A 24836-nucleotide genomic window follows, 5' to 3' on the forward strand; every position below is an offset into this window, starting at 1 on the left:
GTAAGCACTTCGAAATTATTAAAATTGAAGTCATGAAGAACTTGAATGAACCTGAAGAAGATTGAACCAATTTTAATAGAACTTTGACAAGAAGGTCTTTGCCAATTCATAGTCGTTGTTTTTGCTTATTTATAGTAAAACAGACAGCAAAGCCAGAAGCGTTTGATCGTCGCCATGGTTCCATTGCGAGTGAGCCGTTTATACCGCATACTTAATGCGGCATAAACGGCCGTAGCCAAGCCGTATCTATTGATTAAATTGAAATTTGTTCACAGGTCCGAGGAATTGCAGACCTGACTTCAATTTGATTTTGATGTCAATATTTTTTTCTCAAGAACGCCTGGAGGATGCGTTGCAGTACGCAATGCGAGGAAAGACAGATGCAAAGAATGATCCTTAATAAATGGGTTTTAATTTTTTTTTATTACACTAGCCGTTCAGCGCGACTTCGACCGCGTATAAGTCAAGCTTAAAAGATAGACATTACATTGTATTTTGTATGTTTCACAAGCGGGTGGGTTCCACGGGTTTATTTTGAAGCCATACAATTCAATTGCGAGGGGTGCGCGTGGACGTATGGCATGGCATGAGTCAATCAACAGCTGTGCAAGGTCCGGCTGCCGGCACGTTGCGCGCGCGCAGGTCGCACCATCCACTAACGTTTGGCATAGCAAGTCGCAGTACAACATCGAGCGCAGTGCGCGCTAGGCGCCCGTTAACCCACCCATCGGCAGCAGGTGTGGCGTTGACCGCGAATATTTAGCTTCGATCACACGTGGATCCTTATTGAGGTTTTTTTCAACGAAACATCAGTTCCGTTAGCTGTTTACTTGGATGTATTCATGATCGTAACTCGTTGGTCTTTTAAAATGAAAATAACAGCATACAGTGTTTGTAAACAAAAGTTCTATTTTACATTCAGGTCTGTTTATGCAAATGAAATCAATACTATTACTAATAGTAAATAGTTGTAATTGTCATTTATTTAGTTTGCTTGAGTAGTATACTTAAATTATTTTAGTTTCGTTAATACACGCTGAAAAGTTTATATGTTTGCGTCATTGGATTGTTTCTAGCGTCAAATATTTAAATAACTCGACTATTTCCATTAGGTATGATACAAATAACTAACGGAACAAAAGCAAGAAAAACAATGTAGGCTTGTATTATTTATTTATTAATGTTATTTTAGATGTGCATTGTGATGAAGTGATTATAATAAATACTGATAACCGTTAGTGGCAGATGTGGCATTGTTTCTAATTTGATTGTTGTGGGAGCGAGCCTATGGGGCAATGTGTGTCCCGGGACCATCCGGGCCCGTACGCGTTCTCGCGTCACTATGACGCAGAGAGCCTTGCTAGCAGCATCAGCGGGAGCACGCGCAAAGTAAGTGCCACATGTTTTTTTTTCTTGAAATTTTAGTTATTGTGGTAAAGTAAGTGCCACATGTTTTTTTTTCTTGAAATTTTAGCTTATGGGGTAATTAATGTGTACCCCTGAACCACTGGTTTCTATTGTGTGTCACTGGAAAGGCTGTTGTCATTTTGCTTAAGTATCCCTGAGATATATCTATATTCTATACGAGTTCAAGGGACTTAAATATGAATAAATAGAAACACTTATTTTATTAGTTCCAAAGACATTCGTATGTCACATTTGACGATTCTAATGGGGACTAGACTTGTGCTGTGACTTGCATAGTGACAGTCCGGTGTTAATTAGAGTTCTGTGACCAAGATCATTCAGACCCTTACCTACGCGTTCACATCATTTGCTGAAGGGCCTTGCGAGCATCTTCAGCGGGTGCGTGGAGCAAGAATACAGTAAATGTAACCTGGAAATTAAGATTTATCGGGAAATGTGTGTCCCAAGGTCGCTCTAGTCTATAATTATTTGTCTCATGATTATGAGCTATGTCGCAGAAAGATTTATAAGGTGTAAGTGCATGAAGAAGTTATTATAAATAATTTTGAGCTTTAGCCTGTAGAAGCGGAATTCTAGGGCAAAAGTGCCTTAAAGTGCGTCAACCAGTGCCTTCTGTGAGGCTCAGATTCGGTTTATTTGTTCGTTTGGACTCTGTGTGGGTTTTCGGACCAAGGTCATGGGCGTATTTACCCTAGAAACAAAAGGGCCATGCCCCGGGGCGGCAGGCTACGAGGGGCGATAGTTTGACCAACGGAATCGGTAGCGTGATCCTTTTTTAGTTCTTATTTTCATATGTGTTCAAAGTTTCTTCGCTCATTATTATCATTCAAATCAACAAACTTTGTTTTTTTGTTTTTTTCCATTCATTTATGGGGCCAATCTTACCATATATACGATTTCCGCATCACTATTATCAAGACAATCTGGGGGCACAGCACAAGCGCATAGAAACAATTTTTTTTAGTGTGTTTTGAAGGCTTGTGTGGGGAAAAGTGTGCTTCAGGACAATTCAGCACTACGATCATAATGCTCACATCATGAAACTCAAATCCGAAAGAATGAGCAGAGTTTGCAGGACTAGGCACAGAATAAGTTTCTTAAAGTGAGACAAACAGAGGTATCTTCGTACCTTATTAATTTCACATTTCACACCAGTAAAGCTACTACTTGTGTGTAATGTAGAAGTTCCCTTGTGCAGGGAAATACTACTATCCTACTTTTTTTTGCTTAGTAGCATTGCTGTGGTCCGGTCTGAAGGTCCCTTCACCTTCAGATCGTGGTTGCCGGCTCATGAGGCTTAACACCTACGCCTCAGTTCACAACTACGCCTCATTGATGGTCACGGGGCGGCACATTGTAGAACGTGCTCTTTGCATGCCCTGTGAAGTGTAGCTCTGTTTATAGGCGATGGTCTTCTACTTACCATCAAGTGGCCCATCTGCTCAATCAGTCAATCAAAATAATAAAAAAAACAATAATAGTCTGGACATGTATGACCCATCCACCCACTAGAAATTTTTCATGATACACATAATGTTAATTTTATTAACGTTATTTTAAACTAGATGACGAAAATATTCTTTCTACTTCTTTAGTTTAATAAACAAGATTTCATATGGCAATTTCTCTATTTTGCATAATCTACCTACTTTGGTAAATGGAGATTAAGTAGGTATTGATTTTATAATGCTCTTTCTTTTTTTTGTTACAACTCAAATCTTGCTCATATAGGAACAAGTTTACACCGATTAGGTCATCTAAAGCTGATCGGAGGAATGTCTTTGAAATGAGTCATACTTATTACAGCTAAAAGTCAATCGCAGCAAAGAAATTTGTACCGATATAAAAAAATACCTTATAGCTGACATGATAACTGTTTCGTTTTATAGTACACCTAAGAATTATACAGCCTAACGGGCGAAGATCCAAAGACGAGGAGGGCCAAGTTCTGCTGGAATGATTGCATGCCGTCAAAATACATTTCGAAATTGTGGGACTTGGGATGATAGAGAGAGATGGAGAAATAGTATGGCTGCCCTATATAATATTTTTTTATCCAGGTAGCTTACCGTTCCGCTTTATTAAAAATACGTAATTTGGCATTGCTAGTTTTATACGTACTCTTTGCAAATTTTATATTAAGTTTGTAGGTCACCATCCGTTGGTAGTTGGTAACTGCCAGAAAAGTATTGGATAGAAGCAGGCGTTACTTTGCGGAATTCCATAATATACTCGTATTATGAATTAAGCTTAATTGGCTATCCTCCACGCTTTTCGCAGCAATAATGCCAGGAAAGTTACTGAATATGGGAGATGACCTGTGCTAGGTACTTACTAAATTAAGGTTATACAGTTTTGTGTGGCTTTTTAACCTTGATTTAATATGTTAATATAAAATGTTTGGTCTAGAAAATTTATTCTCCAAACAATTTGAAATGTCAAAGCAATAATATACTATGGTCGTTTATTGTTGAAAACCGTGGGGTTAGTTTTGGCCATTATTGACATAGTGTAGAATACACACGACTGTTGATGTACGACCGTTTTTTATAAGGCTGATTAAGATATGACGGCAACTCACTTAAATGCCGAAAAATAAAAGTAGGTATACGATTAAACAGAGATATTGAATAAATGAGCGCTTCCTTGATTTTCACCTGCATCAAGGAAAGACTAATATTCATATGTCATTCGCCTGATACGTGGGATAGGTGTAGTCTTACGGACTTTACTCGTAGCTAATATAATCTATAAAAGCTTATTCTTACATCTTCAATATATACACAAAAATTATCTATTTCATGAGAATTTAACCCGGTATAGACAGGTGGTGTTTTGAGTAAACATCACTTTTATGAAGACTTTTTTATAATGTAGCATGTGAGTACAGAAATATGCATGCCAAAATAAGAATTTTGAAGTCTAGCAGAGATAACGAGTTTTGATTTTCGTCTCAATCTTGCTAAATAAAATTTATAAAGATAATAAGCACCACCCATGCCCCTAATGCTATTAGTTGGAGGTACTTCACCATGACTTACTACCTGGTAAGAATGCAGTGAAGAGTTAATTATGCTTTGAAGGTTTTGTTAAGTACATACGAGAGTGAGGTATAAGTCATGAAAGCTATAGAAAACACGTAAAAGAAACCCCATATGTATATCACACAGCGTTTAATCTTTTGCATCTCTTATTACGGCATAACAAATTAAAAACTCAAATATCAAACTATTTAACTTTTAATTAACATTTTTTATTCTTCAATAGTGACTTGAACTTCCGTCAATACTTTTTTTCTTTATTCTTTCCCATACTCTCTTTACTCTTTCAATCTGGGTTCCTGTTATTTTGAATTCCCACTGTAACTTATATCGACCACTGATGCATAATTTTGACCAGTCCATCAAAGGCAGATTTGCCAACAAATAAAATCAGCTACTGACTTCCGATCAGCCACCACCATTCCTAGATCTTATGGTGTAGGTGTACATTATTAAAAAGTTTGACCTTTGGCAAGCAAAACTATGGCATTAATATTTTATCTATTCTATGGAATCTGTTGGATGCGCTGCAGACAACCTTGTAACGATGCATTTAATGAAATATCGCTCTAGATCTCCGGGTCTTTCGAAACGTGACAAGGGATGAATGGAGCTTTGTTCAGATGGTTATGAACGATGCTCGTGCGCAGTTACAATTTTACAATTAAACCGGCGTGCGATTGTTGCGCGATGGTCACAATGGGGGGCAGTGACCCGATTATCCCCCTTCAATCGTTGGTTGTAAGGTTAACAATTTAGCGTCGTAACTGTTTGTTATTTTCATCGTAACAATTTTTGCCACCTAAATCGGAGCGAGTAGGTAGATATTATTTGACCCAAACTAAAAAGAGAGCGCTCTTTCTTTAAAACGATTTATAAGTCATATTACTTTTATAGCCGCTTGAATAAAGTGTTCTGTGAAAAAAAGTAATAGGAAGATATTTTAATTGTGTAGAAAAAAGTTCCTATCTTTTGACGACTTGTCATGATTTTGTTTAATGCTTAATCTTTGCAAACCGTCAACTTAAGAATATCAATATTTGGTAGCTAGTACTAAAAAAAAAAAATTTAAACTGTTCCATGGAGTTCCAAATTAAAGCCTCGATACGCTGAGCATCAACGATTGGCGCTAAGGTAGGTACCTCTACCCCTATGAAGTGGCGTGTATAGGGGAATTAACCAGGCAAGACATAAATCAGGAAGATTACTTAAAATGGATAGAAAGAACAAAATTCTATTTTGTTTTAGGGCAGGCTGCGCCTGCATAAAGTATATGCTATTGCACATAGGTTAATTTTCTTTAACATGATTGTTTATAAGTACTTATTCATCATTCCTATAATACAAAGGTTTTATTAGTCATTATTTTAGAATTCTCACGAAGCTTTACGAATTGTAGGTACGTATTGTGTATTCCATTACTCATGTGAAACCACCAATTCAGCATAATAGGCTACGGTCAAAGTTATTCATATTGCTTTTATTGTAAACGGAAGGCTTTTTTATTGCTCTACAAGTTATCAGTTTACTGCAATGTCTACCATTGCTAAGTGAATCGATGGTGCAGTCTAAAATGATAGCGGACTAACCTGTTGGGGGGTATGTGCCCAGTGCGGAGAGCAGAGAGCACCGATGATGAGAGTCGCTGATGATGAGAGTCGCTGATGATGTCGATGACGATGTTGATGATGGCAGTCGGTGATGCGCCTGATCTCTTTTATTTCCTCGATTGTCATGGAAAGTTTCCTGGATTGTTTCATTTTATTTCCTGCAGGAATTGTTTTTCTGCAAAAGTTCTAGGCAGCATATCTTTTAAGTTTGTTGATACGTGAACGAAGTGTCGGGGGACCGCTAGTAAGATATAGCATAACATATTATTAGTTTAAACAATGTATTTAACAACATTTACTAAATCGTGGTTACTATACGATTGATTAATTTCTAAACGACAAGACTGCTTGGAAGCAAGCCACTCCGCACTCATCTCTCACAAGATAGACAAAATATAAAGATTGTTAGACTATAAAATATTATTGAAAAAGAGCTATCTGCTGAGTTTTTGAACAGGTGGTAGAGTCACTACAAGCAGACTGACTTGACGTTTAAAAAGTTCTTTTAAACTAGGTCTACTTAAAATAAAAGAATTTTGAATTTTGTATTTTTTTAATTTTGCGTTGATAAATGACGTTCGTAGTCAAAATATAAGAAAAGGAGTCATGATATCTAAGTGCGCAATGTAGCTTACGATTAAAGTTACAGACAGTTGACGAGTGTTACGTAGTAATTACGTTTTCACATCGCGATCGTCACGGGCTGCAGCTAGTTTACGTCTCGATGCTTCCTTTAATCACATGTTACTAATGTGATTTCTTTGTGTTTTTTATTGTACAATATGGAAATAAGAAATGTACTTTTTTATTATTATTTGACACATCATAAACATAAGACAATATGATTATATTATATTGATATAGAAACTAGCAAGTTACAGTACCTAGGTACAATAATTTAGGTGCTTTGGTAACTAGTCTGAATTCCTAACTAATGTTCGTAGTCTTTATGATGTTCTAAGTAGGTGCAAAGCTATTTTTAAGTTAATACTTAATGGTATTTTATGTAAACTTTAATAAATATTTTTGGGTCATATGTTCTTGCTGCAGAATATAAAATAATAGTTGACATACATACGCACGTTCGTATAAAAATTTAAGAATTCACAGTGCTTCTCAAATGTAAACAGAAGACAGAAAAGACAAATAAATTAAAGCAAATATTACGCGTTCTTGCAAAAAAAACATAAGTATCTTAAGTAAACTTCTTAGCTAAATCCATACCGCGTAACAAACATCAAAACGGTACTTTTAATGATCTAGAATCCTTCGAAGCAATTATTTTGTGATATGCAAGGTCATTCCGTATTTAGGTGGCAAGCTAAATATGGTGATCATTAGGTATACCAAGTGTTAATCATTTAGCTGTCATATTGATCGCGTAACGTAGATAAACCACCGAGATGACGTCATCTCGGTGATCATCACAGCGAAGGATATAAATAATCAACATTTGCCGTAGTTTTGACAGGTGTTTTCCAATCGATAGTCTACGTTACTTAGTATCGAGTGGCGTACTATAAACCCTAAAAATGAATTAGTTCAGGGCATCAGTTACATGAAAACAAAATTGTGCTAAGCGTCAGTTCGTTAAAACAAATTATTGTACGTATTATTATTAAGAGAAAAACTGCATTCTTACTACTTACGCATTTTAAACACTTACACTTACGAATATATGTATAGACCACTGAGCTCTATCGTTACCACAAATTGTCCTTATGCCAGCTGTAATCTTGTCCCCATTTGAAGCACAACTATGTACATATGGAGTACTCTGGAACTAAGATTACAGTGTTTTTAGTAATTCAAATTTTAGTTCTTGAGACACTCGTACTACAGCTTCACAACTTACAGCGCCAAAATGGCGTCAATCGATAGGAAAATAAACAAAGTGGCAATATCCTAACAGTGCTTAGAATGGAGCTGAGTGTTACTTGGGTCCAAGCGGACAATAAAAACAAGATAATTCAGAATAAGTATGTTAACGTTTTAACATCATTCATGAGTCACAGAACCTGAAAGACAGACATTTACCCTATAACTATATTAAAGTTAGTTTTACTTGAATTGAAAATTGCAATTTCATTTAATCCTACTTCAGCTTTCATTTGTTTGACATTAACATCCGTTCTAGGAGTAATTAAATTCTCAAAGTGGACTTATTGATAAAGAACATTGCACTCGTTTCCATTCCAATATCTACCAAAACAAGATTATAAGTTACCTATAGCCGAGAAATAATTGCTCTATTACGTTTGTTAGTCAAGTTAAATTCAACCTGTACTCAAGGAAAACGACTCTTTCTAAAAATATGTCAAGACAGGGTAATGCTACTATACTCTAGTAAATTATATCTAGTTAGTTATTCTCGCGACTATATTAAACTCTATCAATTTGTAGTGACTCACAACTGATTTGGAAGGGAGATTATTTTTAAAATAAGCCTAAAAAATAAACTTAACTGTTGCTCTTTTTGTAAATCAACGTTTAACAATTACCTGAATATTTCTTCTTTATTATTTACTAGCGATATACATGTAATCTGAATGAATTTGTTGGGCTTTTCCAGTGTCTGTAAAACCATATATAAACACAGTGCGCATTTTCCACATACATCATAATGTTACCAAAAATATCAACTCCATATTTTTCATGTAACTTTTTTAGTTCATAGTGACATTGGTAGAGATAATTTATTTTAGTTCTTCTCTTCTAAACATTCTACGTGTTGTACAGTTCTATCTTGTTTCCGCATCTTTGGTTTCACTGAAATGATCTCAACTGCATACTTAGCTCAGTTTTTAGACACCTGACCTTGTACTTTCAAAAGTAAGTAACCAAGTTTGAAATGTGAATTCGTTTCCACCTTTATTAAATCGGCCAAAAGTGTCTGAAACTCTATTGTCGTAATGCATATACAATCAAACAAGTTATAATATAATCGTAATTTCAGTAGATGTGAGAGGGTGATAAGTAATTCGCTAGACTCTTAACAAATATGTTGCTTACCACAAATCGTAATTTCGTGGTTTTACATAAGACTTAATTATTGCTTATTAAACTTCACTCAGCAAGATTGAAGACTCTTTAATTATATACAAATACCTTCTGTTTACTTTTGTTTTCTTATTGAAGAATGTTACATATAGCAATACATCTGGTGTTAATTTCAATATAAGGATTTATATCTTAATCAAATAGTTGACCGGCATAACAAATATTTAGTAACTAGCGGTCCCTCGCGACTTCGTCCACTAATAAGTCAACCATAAAATATAGCTGCAAAAAAGACGGACTTTTTTAGAACTTTCAAAGGGGAACAACTATGTCATACATGATTTTACGCAGCGGAAGCTCTCCAAAGGTGTTATACTCCTATTTGTCATAACGTGATGATATCCAGCACTGAAATAACTTTTCAAATCGCACCAGTAGTTCCTGAGATGATAGCGTTCAAGTAAACAAACAAACATTACAGGCACTTATGAAGCGTTAATACATTTAACATGTTACACTGATGTTAGTGATGGTGATAACTTAAAACTAAAGCTAGGAGGGTTCCAAACGCACCCTGGTCTAAGAAGTTTTTTTTTTATCACAGTCTAGTTAATGTTAAACTATTAAGTTAGAGCAATTCATACTTAAGCTTTTTTATCATTTATGTAATCCTTAATATTATAATAGTATGTTTCTAACTTTCTATATATTTAAGTAATTATAAGATTGTGCCTTCCCCGAGTTGTCGTACGAGGCGACAAGTAGAATATAAAGGAGAACGGGTAGCGTGCTCTGTGCTACTACTACCATATAATACCACATATATTGCGATAACCAATCTGTATTCTCAGCGTAGTGACTATGGGCAAATCCTTCTATCGGCAGAGGCCTTTAGTCCAGCAGTAGACTGTTATAAGTTTATTGATGATAATAAATAGTGGCGTACAGTCATAGAGGCAAAAGAGCACTGCCTGAAGTAGATTTACATCGATGGCACTGCCTATTTATATAAGCAGTGGTTCACAGAATTTTTGATCTGAGAATGCATAAGATGGAAAAACTCTTCTCCTTTATGAGTTATGTAAAAATTTTAGTGTAGGCAGTGCTTTTGTGCTTGTATGAAGTGCTTCAAAGATGTAACTCCCGAGCCCTTTTAGTATCATAACCTTTAATTCTACATCAATACGCGCGCACCATTAACTTTTCCAAGTTATGTGCGTTTTAAGCAATTTAAATATCACTTCCTTCAAAGGTGAAGGAAAACACCGCGAGGAAACCTGCATGCCTGAGAGTTCTGCGTAATGTTCTCAAAGATGTGTGGGGTTCACCAATCAGCACTGGGCCAGCAGCGTGGTGGACTACGGCCTTAACCCCTTATCATTGTGGGGGGAGACCCGTACCCTGTAGTGGGCGGGTTATGTGATGAGTTGATATAATGATGATGATGATGATACATAAAGAACGTTTATCTAAATCTTAGTTACCATAGTTTTTATATCAATGAAATCGCGTTCAGCACTCACAATAGGCATATGGTAGATACTTTTTATCCTGCATGCTTGTGATAAAATCTACCACTCCCATATTATGTGAACCATGCGAAACTTTCCCCTTTGTGGTGGATTAATTCACCTTTGTATTTATATGCGAATGCGGTTACTACGAGATAAAAAAAAGAGTTATGTTTGCTGCGTGGATAATGTTACAGAGACTTTCACAGTGGTAATCGAATACGTTTGGGAATAGCCATGTACGTACCTTCTTATAATAGCGACGAGATTGATCTATTTATGTTTCGCGTACTTTCGAGGGTCGATTCACATTTCGTATTCTTTTCAGCAAGCAATCTTCTTCTTAGTCGGTTCGCTCTTGTCAGAGCGGTCGTGGTCGTCACTTAAGTGTTGTGGCACGCTTGACTATTCTTTGCCATTCCTCTCTGACAGCTGCCTTTACAGCACACTCGTGTATGGGGACAGCCACTACAGCCTTTATTTGTTCAGACCATCTCATGGGCGATCTTCCGCGTGATCTGGTGCGCTCGATTCTTCCTTGGACAACCAGACGTTCAATTGAGTCGTTGTCTCTTCTTGATACGTGACCAATGAAATTGAGAATACGAGCCTGTACTATGGAGGATAGACGTTGCGTGATGCCGAGTTCTTCAAGAATGGACTTATTGGTCTGGAATGCATTCCAAGGTATTCTTAACATTCTTCTCCAGCACCACATCTCAAGAACGTCTATCTTCTTCTTCTCACTCTCCCGCAGGGTCCATTTTTCCGAAGCACAGAGGTATATGTCGAACACAAGCGCTCTAACTAGCCGGATTTTCGTGGCTTTCGTTATGTTACGGTTCCTCCATATTTTAAGCAAGCAAAACTTATCTTGAAACCTTGCTTGCAAACACAAAAAACATGATTGTTTATTTTCTATTAAAGAAGTTTCGGTAGCAGTTAAGAAGTGAGTGGTGTCAGCCCCGTCGCCTCGGAGCGCACGTAAAAGCCATCGGTCTCGGTTATTATCACTTAATTGAGGAAATAGTAGTTAAAGCCCACCAACCCACATTGGAGCAGCGTGGTGGTTCTATGCTCTAAAATTTTGGGACATTAATAGGCTGCGGATGATTATGAAAAAAATATTATTTTCTCCTTTAACTCTACTTTCTAAGCTTTAGATTTATGTGTTTTTAGATAGAGCATAAGTCATAGGCTTCATCACTATCGCTGATGATTTATTATTCTAATCAAAATGGTAATTTTGAAACAGTTATTCGGTCAGGTGAAAGATATTTTGTTGTATGCGTTGTTTATAGTGTTTCCACGGCGCACGACCGGCGGCGGACGGGTCGTGAATCGTGATGATATTGGAAGATAATTCGCTCATTATAAAAGCGAGTTGTAGTTCACCAGTAGGAATCGGATTCATGATAGATGCATGTATGAATATGTAACGTTTAGTGAACGTATAGCCTTTATTTCTAGAACCATGTGAGAATTAAATAAATAATAATAAATGAATAAATTGTTTGTTGCCCAAGCAACTGAGACTCGTAATCATGTTAGTAATACATTAAGCAAAAAGACTTAAAAACTACGGTAAGCATTTCATATTAATTATTACAAGACCTTAGTAATACTTGGATGAAGTATTCTAAGATTGGTTAGTCTATTTTGCTTGCAAACATGGTCAGGATAGTATGGGAGCTTGAGCGCAGCTTTGTCAATAGCGACGATGTTTATATTGCACGACTCATGATGCGAAGCATCAGGTGCTTTACGATAGAAAATTTTTTTTCGCCTCATTTCGGCGGCTATTTTTATTATTATAGCCTTGTTAGTTCACGGAATCAAGATATTTTGCATACTATTGTCGAGATAATTTAATGGAGATTAATTCCATACTTATAAAAAATTGATTTACTACAATAGAATTGGAAAAAAACACCAAAATAAATGTGTGAAACCCGAAACCCCGAAACTTGTGAAAAAATACATTATTTTTAATTTTAATTAGTTAATTTTAAAAATAGTTAATTATTTTTAAAATTAATAAAAAACGAAAACTGCAAGACTGTATATCTATATATATCCATGTAAAATTAACATGGATGGTGATATATCTATATCTATAGATATTATGTACATTTTATTCCTCCAGGGGCGCCTGTGCATTGCACACATGAGACGTGCATTTTTGCACGACTCATGTGTTTTTTTTTCGTTATTTATTGACAAATAATGGGATAGCTATTTTATTAATGAGTTGTGCACTTTTGGATTTTCCAAATTTTTTATACTTATAAATAACACATTGGTTATAATAGCAACAATAATTATGATATACTTAGGTCACCTGTACTTATTCTAAGTTATCACTGTACAGATTTACTTTTTGGGTTTGGGTTTCTAACCTTGTTTAATGAAGGTTTTTTTTTAATTTTTTTATCGGGAATGATTGAAATTGTAGCTGGCTGTAAGTGATTATCAGATACCTTAACTTCACTTTAAACACGATTATCCACTTACTTCTTTAACTACTTCTTGTGCCCAGAAGGCTGCCTTTGTACACTAACACAATAAATTGTTTTTTTTTTCGGGGATGATTGAAGTTGTAAGTGGCTGCAAGTGATTCTCAGATAAAGAACCTTAACTTCGCTTTGTATACTGTCCACCTTTCTACGTACCTACTTACTTCTACAGCTCCATCTTATGCTCAAGTTGCCTCTAGAAGTTAAGGCTGACTTTGCATACTAACAGAATAAATGAAATAAAATAAATATTAATTTAATTTAGACATGTTTCCATATAAGTACAACTGTTTAATGTCGTATTTAGTATTTGTTTTTCCTGAATTGTTTCTATTTTGTTTGTTATTTATTATATCGATCTTTCTAGATATCTACCAGGATAACAACATCTGCTTTATCCAATCAGATTCGTCTGGACAATGATAACATTCAAAACAATTGCCCAATCAGTATTGATCGATTTTCATAGTGTTATTTGTATTAAGTGAGATTTGAAATACCGATCTGAATAAATAAAAACTAATTTAACCATGATTGCTCTATTCGGAATCGTTTTTATCGTTCAAAGTCAATTTTCAGCATTGAATTTGTATAATAAATGGATTTAAGTCAAGAAGTTATAAGTTTTTCAATTTTATCTTTGAAATATCTGCACTCGACCGAGACCGTGAGTAAGTACCTACTTTACTATACAAATAGACAGGTATATGTCGTGTCACGCAAAAAGAGCATACATTCTTCAGATTTGTTGTTAGAGTGAGAGCAACCGGAAGTTCACAGTTGACTATAGGCTAGAGATGTCTCACATCGGGGGAACGGAAGGGTTGAGATTCGGACTTTGGCTAAAGATCGTCATATGACCGGTTACGATTACATGCAACGTTGCAATTGCAATTTTTTTTCTGCAATTTGGGTGCTTCATCAAGCACGTCATAAATTAAGTTAGATATTTTTAATAAAATTGTTTTTACCTACACTTGAAGTAAAAATCAGTATAAATTAGTAATTACAAAATAAAGCAACCAAAATACTCTGTAATATTAGTTAACTAATATTTCAGAGTATTATCCAATTGTACATTATCCAATAAACAAACAGTTATATCATACTTGAAATTTTTGAAGGAAAATAATATTATTCATAGTTTTAATCGAAGGTTTCAAACTTTATGTCGTCACGGAAGTTAGCTGCGAGCTTCACACAGGTAGTCAATTGTACCGCTCCGCTGATTGGTTGATACCGATATTGAATTCACGTTTGAAACGCAAGATTTTCTAGAAGTTATAAAGTTTGAATCGGACTGCAATTTAGTTCTTTATTTTTATCGATTTTTCTTCAATGATCCGTGGAAAGAGAACAATTTTTGTTCAAGAATAATATTTTTTTAGTGTTGTGAAGAACCTCATGGATTATTTACAGTTTCAGTTCTTTTAACATCGTTAAGCAGCACTTAGCAACTTAAGTTGATGATGGGTTGGTTTTTTTTTTTTTTTTTAAATGGTGTAATCATAAATTCTTACGAATTTTACCGTACACCACCGTGCCGTCGACAAAAGGTAACCTAAGGTAAGGTAATGTTGAACACCGAAACCGTGAATCAACCCACAAAGAAAACCCACGTCCGGTTGAGAAATCGGGGACTTCATATTCGACTCCGAATACGCTACAAAGGTGATTAAAATAGATCGCAAGTTTACTGCTACAACTAGTTTAGCTAACCGTTATGACCAACCTTTCATAAACTGGGTGTTTATGTTATGACAGCTAGTTGAACGTCAATGACACCACACCACTGCAATTTGAACATTATAACCACGTTCATTATTAATCATGTAAAGCTAAACCACTTTATTGAACGGTTTATATATTATAAAATAAAAATTAGCGGTTTCTATCGCGGTTTAATCTTATGCCATAATGAGTTGACATCACTGAGATGTTATTACCTAGATGGATAAACTACATCATGCGTTGATCAACAACCTAAATATACGATTTATATTTTCTTTTGTTAGCAAAAGACAGAGAATCCAATGACAGAATACACATCATAACTTAAATTAAAATAAGATTACCTTTGCTTGTAGGAAAATTATTTACAAATGTATGCCATCGATATTGTTATTTATGGGAAAGGTACCTAAGACGTTGGCGTTATTGACTCTTTGTATGGCTAAGGTATATTGCTGCTATATACTGCGCTATCTATGAACTAGACTAGACGGAAAATCGCAACCTAGATTCAACATACGAGTACCTGTCTGGTGACTGGTAATGTTGTTTTAAGAAATACTTATTTTCATTGGCATTTGAGAAAACGTTTGGAAAATTACAGATTTTTCTCAACAACAGGGATCGGAATAAAAACTACATGACTGGTGTCAGTGATCACTCTGCTATAGAGTTACTAACATATCACTGTCCGACCTGTAACTCACCTCAGGTGTCGAGTTTCTAGACCTAGCTCTTAAGAGGTTTATGACTTAGGTATTGAAACTTAGGGCCTTTGTGTTAAGAATTGCAAAGGCGTTTTAATACGAAGTTGTTTTATAACCTATACCTTTGTGTTGTACCAATAAAACAGGTAGAGTACTTACGTAGAGATTTTTACGTTGGGTACGCTAATAATAGTTTTCCAGATTTGATTTGGAATAAACACAGTTTTTTAATGTGATGTTTCCGTTGTGTACTATTTATAATTATATCATCAAGCACGGAAATCAGTTTAACTGATGCCCTACAGAGAATGACTTCGTCTCTCATACTTAAGAGGGATATAAAGCCTAGGCCTACCACGCTCCAAAAACAAAAGCCTTCTTGTTGGAAACTACTAGGAATTCATCTATAAAAAGTATTAGTGATAATCTTATAGACTCTGTGAGAAAAATGATTATAATTTAAAATTACGGACGTATATTTTAGTATTTAAGAAAGTTGACAACCCTAACTAATTTTAATGACTTCAAATCTCTCTAACGCAACTATGCACGTGAACGTGTGCGTTAATGATTGTTTTAATATTATTCAGGACCATAACCTTTTTGCTATTGCCATAGCAAGCCATGATTTGATCTTTAAGGTAAACACGGCTGATGTTATGGTTGTCACTGTGTACTTTATATGACAATAGTTATTTCTTTGAAAGTATTGACAGGACAAAAAGTTGTTGCTTCCATTATTATGAATACTTTAATAAATACACCGGCTGCACACATCCTTTCCAACTAGATAGTATACATCGTGTAACAGAATTACAAAATACCTTTAAAGGGTACATCTATATATATGTATATTTCATAAGGAATCACCCTGTAAAATCATTAAATCAAAAGAAGCTTTTTTTTTTTTTCTATACAAATTAATTCAAAACATTCTAAGTTTATACTTTTGACAACCCTATTGAATATAAAAGACCGACACGCGCATAGTTCCTACGCTACGCAACGCATACGCTGATATTCTTTCAGTATATACTGTGGCAGAGGTTTATTCAAAACCTATTAACGTTTCGGTTTCCAGGCCATAATCGTCATAATCTACGCCATGGCGGTCGTAGCCTTAATAGGTACGATTTACTCGAGACACTGTTATCCGGCAGATGATACCGCTACACAATAACGATAAAATGTATCCTAAATCCATTACGACGCGGGTAGCTCCATTAGATCGCCTTACGGATAAAGAGCGCTGACAGTCGGTAAAAGCGCGGTGGGCGATATGAGTATGTAAAATAATATAGACATTTAAAATTGAAAACCCCTGTCTCTCAATATTGTGTAGGTACATTATTCTACTAGTCAAGCCCTTTCAATTGATACCCATGTAAGAGAATGTAATTGGACCGATTTTCATCAAACATACCTAAGAGCACTCGCGACTAATTTACTTTTCAAACAAAAAAAACTAAATTGGCTTATCCGTTCGGGCATCGTAGTGCCACAGACACCACCACCACCACTAGGTGGGCCATCTGCTTGTTTCGTCAATTATTACTATCGTGAGGGAAGAAAGGATAAAAACTAATTAAAAATTTAGAAAACTCAACGAATTTAACTAGTCAAGCCCTACATCGAGAGAGTTAATGTGAAAAAAATGTGATTTGCCATTTCAAGGTGGCAGCCATTTTGGATTTGAAATTTATCATACTCTGTGTCATCTGTGTGTTCTATTAGTCAAGCCCTTTCATTTGATACCAATATTGAGTTAGTGAAAAAAATGACATTCGCTGTTATGTGGTGACGGCACTCTTCGACCAATTTTCTTCAAACTAAGCCAAGAAAACTCCTAACAATTTCACCGTTCAAGAAAAAATTCTAGATGCCGCAGACAGACAATGTTTTTAAAAATTTCACATAATTTGAATATTATATTTTCCAAGAAAATTCTCATACTAGTTTACGAGTGCATAACTCGCAGTCATCATATAATTATATAGTAAGTAGGTAAATCAGTGTTTTCTACACATTACTTTGCTGAATTGCACAAAAAGCGCATTCAAACTTTCACTGTAATCGTGCAGAATGCATTGTTCAAGAGCTGAAATGAATCGTATTGTAAGCCGGGGACAAAAAGGCGAGTAGCATTCCATTTCCAATCTTCCGCCTTCCGCGCAGCCGGGATTGTTTACGTACAATTAACGATTCGGGTCCTAAAGTACTTTTTCTATCACGGAGAAAATCCCTGCCTTACGAGAGAAGCGGAGGTTATATCAAGCCCGGTCCAGATAAAATGTATCATTTAATTATCGTCTTGTAGCGGATTTTTTTTTTTTTTTTTATAAAATAAAAAACAGACTGTCTTACAACGATAGAGTAAGAAATAAATATTATGTTAAAGAAAATATTTATTTCATTTAGATCTTTACCAAGTAAAATGTTGTAAACAACTAGGTATAGATTTGCTATTATCTATTACTAGCTGTTGCCCGCGACTTCGTTTGCGTTTGATTTTGTTTTTTGATGTGACATTAAATTTAAATGTAGATCTAAAAAGATTTAAAGTATTCAGTATCGCTAAGCCTTTAATGAGGGGTTTGCTGCTGTCCGCTGAGGAGTTCTGTCCTCTATCTCCAACCACATCCATCAGATCTACACAAAGTAAATTAAATTATTTAAATCGGTTATAATTTGTCGGAGTTATGGTATAAAATCGTCAAACACTTATCCCCTCTCCCAAAGGAACCGATTATTACTTCTAACACTTCCAAGAATATGTGTACAAAGTTTCATGAGGATCGGTTACAAAAAAACTTACATTGACATTTATAATATTAGTAGGGATAGGGATAGGGAAGGAGGAAGGATATTAGGATATGTTTCAACCAGCACTGGGCCAGCGTGGTGTAATACGGCCTTTTAAAACCCCTTCTCATTGCGGGAGGAAACACGTGTCCTGTAGTAGGCTGGTAATAAGTTATTATTAAATTCTTTATTGCACACACAAAAACAAAATACGAAGAAACACATTAACAAATAAAAAATAATAATAAACTAGTTCAAGTGTGCAAAGGCGGTCTTATCGCTAAAGCGACAAGACTTATCATCGCAATACGCATCATGTGACGACGATATGATGACGATTATGTGTTTTAATAGGCAAATGTTAAGTACTCATACTCTCACCTTTTACAAAATATTTCTTTTCACGTAGAAGTTATAGGTTGAGCAGTTCTCCCGGCATTTCTGAATCAGCAGCTTTATCGCGACGAGCATAAATTGCTTAAATAAATTGCTTAATTTACCAATACTTGTGAAGCAGGTTGTATCCTTATCCTTCCTGCGCTTTAAGGGTATCTACCTTAATATTGTGTGGCGCCAAAATAAACCCAGTTTCATTTGTATTCACGAAATTTGTTTCGGAACTTATGAATAATAAATTTATTAGATTTAGGAATATCCAAGGAGTGCTTCTTATAATGATTTCATGTAAAAAGCTGGCAAACGGAAATTAGTGTCATTAGAACAATATTGTTAAGAGATTTCAATAAGATAATTAATTATATAGCTAACTAAGTATACCCCTCGTTCGTTTAGCTCGCGTGCCTTTACCCCTTATCTTTTTCAACCAACGTATATTTAAGTTAAAATTATAAGACTACACCCAGCACGGAGATTATCTTTAAGATTAAGAGAAAGCTCTGTGCAGTTATGCATACCTGGTAATATTGCAGATGCGCTTATCATTTAAGTGCATTTCTGATGGCGATGAATATGAAAACATGTTTGTATTTAAATTGGCTATATTTCATATAGATTCCTTGAACCCAGCCTCACCAACTTGAATAGTTTTATTCAACACAAGTTAATTTCAGTTACTTTGTGGGTTCTGATAGTCCAGTGTTTAGATCTTCAGCTTCTTTTTGGAATCTTATCAGGCACCTCTAAACAATTCAAATTACAAAATTCAAAATTCATTTACTTCAAGTAGGCCTAATTTATAAGCACTTTTGAAAAGTCAAGTCAGTCTGTTTGTAGTGACTCTACCACTGGTTCGGAAGGCAGATTCCACTGAGAAGAGCCGTCAAGAAACTCAGCAGATTGCTCTTTTCCAACATCATTTTGTAGTTTAACAATCTTTAGAATGTTTCTTTTTTGTGAGAGATGAGAGCGGAGTGGCCTGCTTCCAAGCAGCCTTGTCGTTAACTTGTGTAACTTTTCTAAGATATGTGTGTTTTAAGTAATTAAATAAGCAAGAAGCAAGCAGCAGCGTTGAGGCAAGAAGCAGCGTTAAAGCAAGTAATGCTTCAACGCTGAAGGAAAACCTCTTAACGATACCTGCACGGCTGAGAGATCCCTATAATATTCTCAAAGGCGTGTGGTGTCCAGCATACCTCACTGGGCCAGCGTGGTGGTCTATGGCCTAGCGCTCAATATGGGAGGAAACCCCATAAGGTAGATGTGTGGGTTGTTGATATAAAAAAAAAAAACCTTCACTAAATTCTACTAGCTCTACACTTAAATTTACTACGCAATTTACTTTGTTAGAATACTGGTAGTACATTAATTACTTAAAGTATTCAATTTCAGTATAGGTAAAGGTATAAAGTTAAACCTCAAAACGGAATTGCCCTCATAAAAAGCTTCTCTATTACGCCGAGCGACTATAAACTCTTTCTCAGTAGATGCTTGGGCTGAGTACTTCCTAAGTGCAATATAATCTTCACAAAGTTATTTTCCGAGCTTCATTAGTTACTAGCGGTTTCAGGTATGTTTAAACCATACAAACTTTGACGATTCACCGCCTTGTTGCCTTGATCGACTTTCATGGGTTGTACATGGATTCAAAATAGCCTATATATAAAATTCCAGAACAATTAAGAATGGAAACCCCTTTCAATGCTATACCTACATTCAACTTGTCAAGCCCTTTTATTTGATACCCATACTGAGGGGGTTTACCTTATGGGTCCAAAATGGTCACGGTTGCCGAGCAATGTGCCCAACATATTGGCGCTATTTCCTCTCGGGGTTAAAAAGCTTATAGTTTCAGTGATTCAATAACGTTTTGCTTGCCAATCTGGATGTCATAGTAAGATACACGTTTAGAATAGAATAGAAAAACTTTATTGCAACACAACGAAATAGGAAAAACACACGGAAAACAGTTATAGTACTTAGTGCTAGGGTGCAACGGTACACTAAAAGTGTTCTTTTAAAAGCAACTGAGCATACGAAGCCGATAAAAAAGTGGAAAGTGAAAAATAAAATAAACTTACATGAACATACATAAGTTTTTTTAAATAACCCGGTCAAGCCTCTGAGTCGTTAACGTAGTAAATAAATATCTTACGATAATAATTGTAGGAATCGAACCCTGAACTCAGAAAGCAGGATCCATGCCCACTGCGCCACTCGACCGTCAAAAATAATGCTAAATCATCAATTTAAGTTATCTCACAAATAATTGTCCCAATTTATAAAATGTAATTTTCCATTTTGGCGTCGGCTGCATAACTCGTAGACACGGCTATCAGTTTATGTCACCGTATGAAAACGCTGCCCATTCATGGACTTAAAAAGAGAACTTGTTCATATTAAGCAACTGAATTGTGGCGATAATTGAAATTCGCGATTTAGTGGTCTTGCCACATCGAGCTGTAAAGTGTAAGAATTGCTGTCCGGATAATACACAAGGCTGGAAGCTAATTGGAAAGAAGGTTCTAGATCACTGCCAATAAAAATCTTAATAACAACACAAAAGATATGTTGTGTACGCGTCACTTTGTCGCCGCGAACGAGACTCAGAGCACTCAAATTTTGAATCGACTTTATTGTAATTACCGAACGACATTGTTCATTATGCTCTAAAAAATTGAGCACGCTATTTTGAAAAAAATACATGACTGATTTTTTTTCCTTACTTAAAGTGCTAAGGGGTATTTCTTTCTTGTTATTAAGATTTCTATGTCACTGCCTTTATGTAATACTAACTAATACTCTATTTAGCGTTTCGGTACGATGTCGGGTGGAAACCTGTTAGTGACAAAGACGCTTAATGACATGTGCAAGTGTGTGCTATTACATGCATGATAATTTTTCTTTTCATATTATCTAGGAAATACCCCTGCAGCTGCAAATGTAAATACAGCTTATGGTTGTCACTGCGTAATTTTGCTGTGAAAACTTTGCACAGTTACTTATTACCTCATCAGCTCACCCCCTTGGCAAGCCCTTTCTGGACGAAATGAAAGAATTCGTGTACACGATTTCAATAAGCCCTTTTCTACTTTTTATTTTTATTCCATTCCCATTCCTATATTAATCATGTTGAGATAATCCGAGAAAAGTTTTCTCTTGCATTGTCACCAGTAACGGGCTAACCTGTTAGGGGTATGGCAGATTTATAGAGTGACAAGAGTTACAAGATTTAAATTTTGCATGTGATGATTAAAGCTGTATCTGATTTCTTTCAGTAAAAACTATTGCAGTGGTTTACTCAAAAACTATTAGGTTTTCGGTTTCACAGATAAGTCAAAGAGACAGTACATAATGTACCTAACGACGGTGAAGTATTATTTCGGTTTCATTCACACGTTGTATAATATTTTTTGGCTAGGCAGTGCTTTTGTGCATGGATGCAAAAAGTAGGTTATAATATTAACTGCAAAGATATAAAAATATACGCTTAATGTGGTAGTATCATTATTTTCCAATAGGTACCTTCAAGTACTTTCAAGCCCTTTCACTGACGATCCCTTACGCAGGCGCTTTTAATGCGCGTCTTAATATAATTTTAATTTAAACTTATTTCTACAATATAACAAGGGGTTCACCGCGACTTTGTCCGCGTAATATTCTTAAAACGTGAAATTATCCCATTTAAAGTTTGTTTAAAATAAGAGGTTTTCAGAGTTATTACATATAGAAATCTACGCAGATTTTATTGGCTTTACTTCAAAATTAAGGGACTTTCTTACAAAAGATCAATTCTTTCTTATAACGCATATAAAACCCTAAAAGAAACCTACCTTGAAAGGAATGTCGTACAAACTACATCCATCCATCCCTGAATATACACTTGGGTGGGATGGATGGCTGGATTGATTTTTGGACTTTCATTTTTTTTTGGTTGATGTAGTTGTATCTACAGAGTGGCATAAACTTTATGACTTATATAGTTTATTCATAGTTTAACAACATAAGTATAAAACTAACAAATTTGTGTGTGTGTTCCGTGTGTGTAAAAAGTGGCACAGTGGAATTTTGTGTTCGTAGTATTTTTATGCCATATTTGAATATGGATTAAAAGATAATGTGATACATATTAGTATTTTATGTCGTAGCCATAAAAGATTTTTAATGTAGCATTATTTGGGAGGAGCAAAACTACGTGATTTTATTAAAGGTCAGTTTGCGAAATATTAAAAAGGTGAAAGTTTTAAGGTCGATTACGGTCAACTTAACATTTTCCCTTTTTTCGTCATAGCCCATGAACAAAAATCAATCCCCCGATCATATGCCCTGACTAGTGATAAAATTAATGTGTTTAGCTACCAAAGCACAGCAACTGGGAATAGAAGAAGTTTTGACTCGTTTATTATTTACATTTGCTCTCCAATGCTTTTAGCAACACAAAGCTGTGGGAGAAGTCTTTTTTTTTATTTCCCCCGGGAGGAAATGGTCACCTGTGCAGCTGGGCATAGGTCTGTTGTAAGGAGTTCAGATCATTTATTCAGATATTTCGTTTAATTTATCGCCTCGACTTCAGGGTCCCGCAGGTAATAGGCATGATGATAAAACTGCGCTATAATGTTCGGAAATCAAATCAACTCAAATATTTTATTTCAAAGTAGGTACCTAACTGTACACTTTATGTCATACAAATCTGTCAATATTTCAATAATAATTTTTATTATTACATGAATTGGTTCAACCATAGTACCAAGTATATAATAAGTTTTAATATAAAACAAACAAGTATACAATAAGTTTTAATAAAAATCTTATTTTTGGCATTGATAGCAAAAAACTTGGCAACTGTTAATTTGAAATCACACAATACCTAACATCATAACGGAACGCTTTAGCGTTTACGCTTAGCGGCGTCTTTGTCGGCGGGTGGTAACTAGCCACGGCCGAAGCCCACCAGACCATACCAGAAAAATTCAAAAATGATTGCCCCCGCTTGGGATCGCACTCTCACTTGGGACCTCAAACTGATAACTACAGTGCTCACCGTCGCGCCAGGATCGGCAAAATTAATAAAATAAATAAAAAAAAACATATAGTTACTTAACTGAATGTGCCTTTGAATAATATTAATGTTATCTTTATATAGCAGCTAATTAACAAAAGGAAGTTTAACCAGTAACAAAAACCTAGTGACGATACGGTAGTGTTTTTTTTAATAATTAAAATACAAATGAAAATCGTACCTACCGCGGTTAAGATGTGTTTAATGTTTAACGACTTCCCTGACGACTTAACGATTTCCCTGGTGGTCTTATAAGTGGAAAGTCCTGGGTTTGATCACCGTAAAGGCAAAATTCCGAATTATCTGTTCCGGTCTGGTCGTAGGCTCTTAGGTAGGATATAAACTGATTTATGTACAAACCTGTAAAGTGGGTGTAAATACATTGCCCTCTAGAAATTTAAAAGAATGCAGCCTTTTATTCATAAAACACTAACGCACAAAAAAAATTGTAGACATAAAATAAGTTGCGGCCTCGCTGAAAGCGGTTTCGGCCGTAAGCGACCCGCTTTTGTGTCAGCCCTCCGCGTTCTTATACAAGGCGTTGGTTTTTCCTTGAAACCTGCGGGAAGCTTACATTTCCCCGGACTAAAAAGCAGCTTATGACTTAATCCAAGGTGTAATCTATCTCTATTCCAAAATTCAGTCCGATTGGTTTAGTAGTTTATGCGTGGAAGAGTAACAAACTTCCATCCATCCATACAAACTTTCGCATTTATAATATTAAAGTAGAATAATAGTAGTCAGTGGCATACATAGAGGGTATGCACAGGGTATGCAGATGATATAAAATAAAGAAAATCTCAAGTAAGAGTCATAAAAAACTTAAGAATAGGCATTGTAAGAGTTATAAAAAGCCTAGCCTTAAGTATTTATTAACTGTACTGGAGATTTCCTACATTTTATATTATTTGACGGCCGATTGGCGCAGTTTGCAGCAATCCTGCGTTCTGAGCCCAAGGTCGTGAGTTCGATTCCCACTACTGGAAAATGTCTGTGTGATGAATGTTTTTCAGTGTCTGGGTGTGTTTACATTATATG

The 24836-nt window shown here is 35.6% G+C and overlaps 1 protein-coding gene across 11 annotated transcripts in view; it reads left to right on the plus strand.

Moving 5' to 3' along the window:
* Nucleotides 1–543: 543 nt before the first annotated feature.
* Nucleotides 544–24836, plus strand: part of LOC120626133 — a 130732-nt gene continuing 106439 nt past the window's right edge. For 7 of the 11 annotated variants that reach the window (XM_039893418.1, XM_039893425.1, XM_039893423.1 and 4 more), the window contains exons 1-2: nucleotides 544–922; nucleotides 1113–1389. In XM_039893418.1, the coding sequence (XP_039749352.1) occupies nucleotides 1288–1389 (102 nt within the window). In that variant the 5' untranslated portion in view covers nucleotides 544–922; nucleotides 1113–1287. Of the gene's footprint in view, nucleotides 923–1095; nucleotides 1390–24836 lie in introns of those variants that run through there. The other 4 variants (XM_039893419.1, XM_039893420.1, XM_039893421.1 and 1 more) reach the window with 4 other exon arrangements.

The sequence above is a fragment of the Pararge aegeria genome, chromosome 9, assembly GCF_905163445.1.
Source record: "Pararge aegeria chromosome 9, ilParAegt1.1, whole genome shotgun sequence".
Taxonomy (NCBI): domain Eukaryota; kingdom Metazoa; phylum Arthropoda; class Insecta; order Lepidoptera; family Nymphalidae; genus Pararge; species Pararge aegeria.